This window comes from Chiloscyllium plagiosum, unplaced genomic scaffold (assembly GCF_004010195.1).
Source record: "Chiloscyllium plagiosum isolate BGI_BamShark_2017 unplaced genomic scaffold, ASM401019v2 scaf_78610, whole genome shotgun sequence".
Lineage (NCBI taxonomy): Eukaryota > Metazoa > Chordata > Chondrichthyes > Orectolobiformes > Hemiscylliidae > Chiloscyllium > Chiloscyllium plagiosum.
The window spans coordinates 1-1,769 of record NW_025201363.1 but is presented as its reverse complement, the minus strand read 5'-3'; the positions used below and the strand labels follow the sequence as shown (position 1 = coordinate 1,769).

The 1,769-nt window shown below is 58.7% G+C and overlaps 1 protein-coding gene across 1 annotated transcript in view; it reads left to right on the top strand.

The window, feature by feature from the left end:
• Window positions 1-1,763, top strand: part of LOC122546130 (ephrin-A1-like) — a 7,035-nt gene extending 5,272 nt beyond the window's left edge. Inside the window, exons 5-6 of the mRNA XM_043684948.1 lie at window positions 256-306; window positions 1,029-1,763. Coding sequence (XP_043540883.1) covers window positions 256-306; window positions 1,029-1,141 — 164 coding nt within the window. The 3' untranslated portion in view covers window positions 1,142-1,763. The remainder of the gene's footprint in view (window positions 1-255; window positions 307-1,028) is intronic.
• The last annotated feature ends 6 nt before the right edge of the window (window positions 1,764-1,769 follow it).

The following is a 1,769-nucleotide window of genomic DNA, read 5'->3' as shown; positions in this document are numbered from 1 at the left end:
GGAGTGGGTGCTGTGGGAGGGTCAGTGCTGTGGGAGGGTCAGTGCTGAGGGAGGGTCAGTGCTGAGGGAGTGGGCGCTGAGGGAGGGTCAGTGCTGGGGGAGGGTCAGTGCTGAGGGAGTAGGTGCTGTGGGAGGGTCAGTGCTGGGGGAGTGGGCGCTGAGGGAGGGTCAGTGCTGAGGGAGGGTCAGTGCTGAGGGAGTGTTATAATTAACAGTGGACGGTGTGTGACCATGTGTGTTTACCATGTGTTTCAGACACAGATGTGAGGCTGCGATCCCATGCCACCCAGCCCAGCTTACCCGCAGGTCAGTGCCATGTCTGTCTCTGTCCAAAATGGTGGTGGGTTGGGGCCCAGGTTGGCGAGTGGGCCTCTGGTGCCCTTTGACCTTTATCTAATGTAAGGAGAAACCCTTCTCTATCTTCCTTAACCAAAGAGTCCATTTGTACCAGAGGTGACCCCCCCCCTCTCAACCTCCCGAGGGAAGGGGCATATCTCAGAGTGCCATGGGGTATCAACAATTGGGGCACAGCAAGATCCCACTAAGGGTTGCAAGAGAATGGTTCATCTGTTTTTGTTTTGCAAACAGAGAACATCCCTGACCCTCCGACAGCGCCTGCTCCCTCAGCGCTGACCCTCCCACAGCGCCCGCTCCCTCAGCGCTGACCCTGCGACAGCACCCGCTCCCTCAGCGCTGACCCTCCGACAGTGCCCACTCTCTCAGCCCTGACCCTCTGACAGTGCGGCGTTCCCTCAGTGCTGATCCTCCGGACAGTGCGGCACTCCCTATAGAGCTTCCAAAACTGGCCAATGTTCTGAACCCGTTACTGTAGCAACTGGGCCTTTGCCTTAAGGCCAAGATCGGAACTGAGTGAGGCCCACTGCTGTCAAATAGCTGTCTCCTGCCGCCAAGGTAATGACAGGCAGTGGGCGCGTGGGAAACGGTGGTGGGGTGTCTCAGTGGTGGGGACACCCTTTGGATTTCAGTTTTTCTTATTCTCTTTCATTTTCTCTCTCTCTCACGGACAGATGAACCTGGCGTTGACCTGCCATCGATCCAGAGGAGTACGGGTAGTTCCGGGGCCCTGGTCGCATCTCGGGGCCTCACCCTTCTGCTGACGCTCGGTATCCTCTTGTTATAGGACGTCAAAATGGCCGCCGCGCTCGTCTTGAGACTGTCAAAATGGCCGCCTTGCCTCGAGTTGACCCGAAGTGGGTCGCGACCCTTGGACCCAGACAGCTGCCTCTCGCTCCAGGGTTCCGGCTGCTCACCCCGGTCCTGTCGCCTCTGCGTCTCGGGTCATCAGAGACCCGGACGCCAACTCTTCGCTTGCACTGGGTGACGACCATCGCCTCAGGGTGGCCGACAGCCACATCAAAATGGCCGACGGCCGTCGCCTCCGGGTGGCTAATCTCCCCGTCACTTCAAGACGGCCAGCCCTACTGTAGCATTAAAATGGCCGACAGCTGCATCATAATGCTTGCTTCCTCCTGGATGAGCCAAAATGCCTTTCCCAACCCACAGGCGAGAAACTGGAAGGCCTTAAGATGTCCACAAATTATATTTTTCTTGGGGGGGGGGGGGGGATGAAGTTTATGAGCTGGACCGAGTCTCCTCGCCAGGACGGACCACAACTCCAGCGATTGACGCGCCGGGTCGCTGGCGACTAGGGGCGTAGAGCGGCTCGAGCCTTTCCCGCTAGGCCTTGCCTTGGGCCTTTGACCCCGAACGGGGCCCGCTGATGAACGAGGGGACTCTTGCGTTAATCG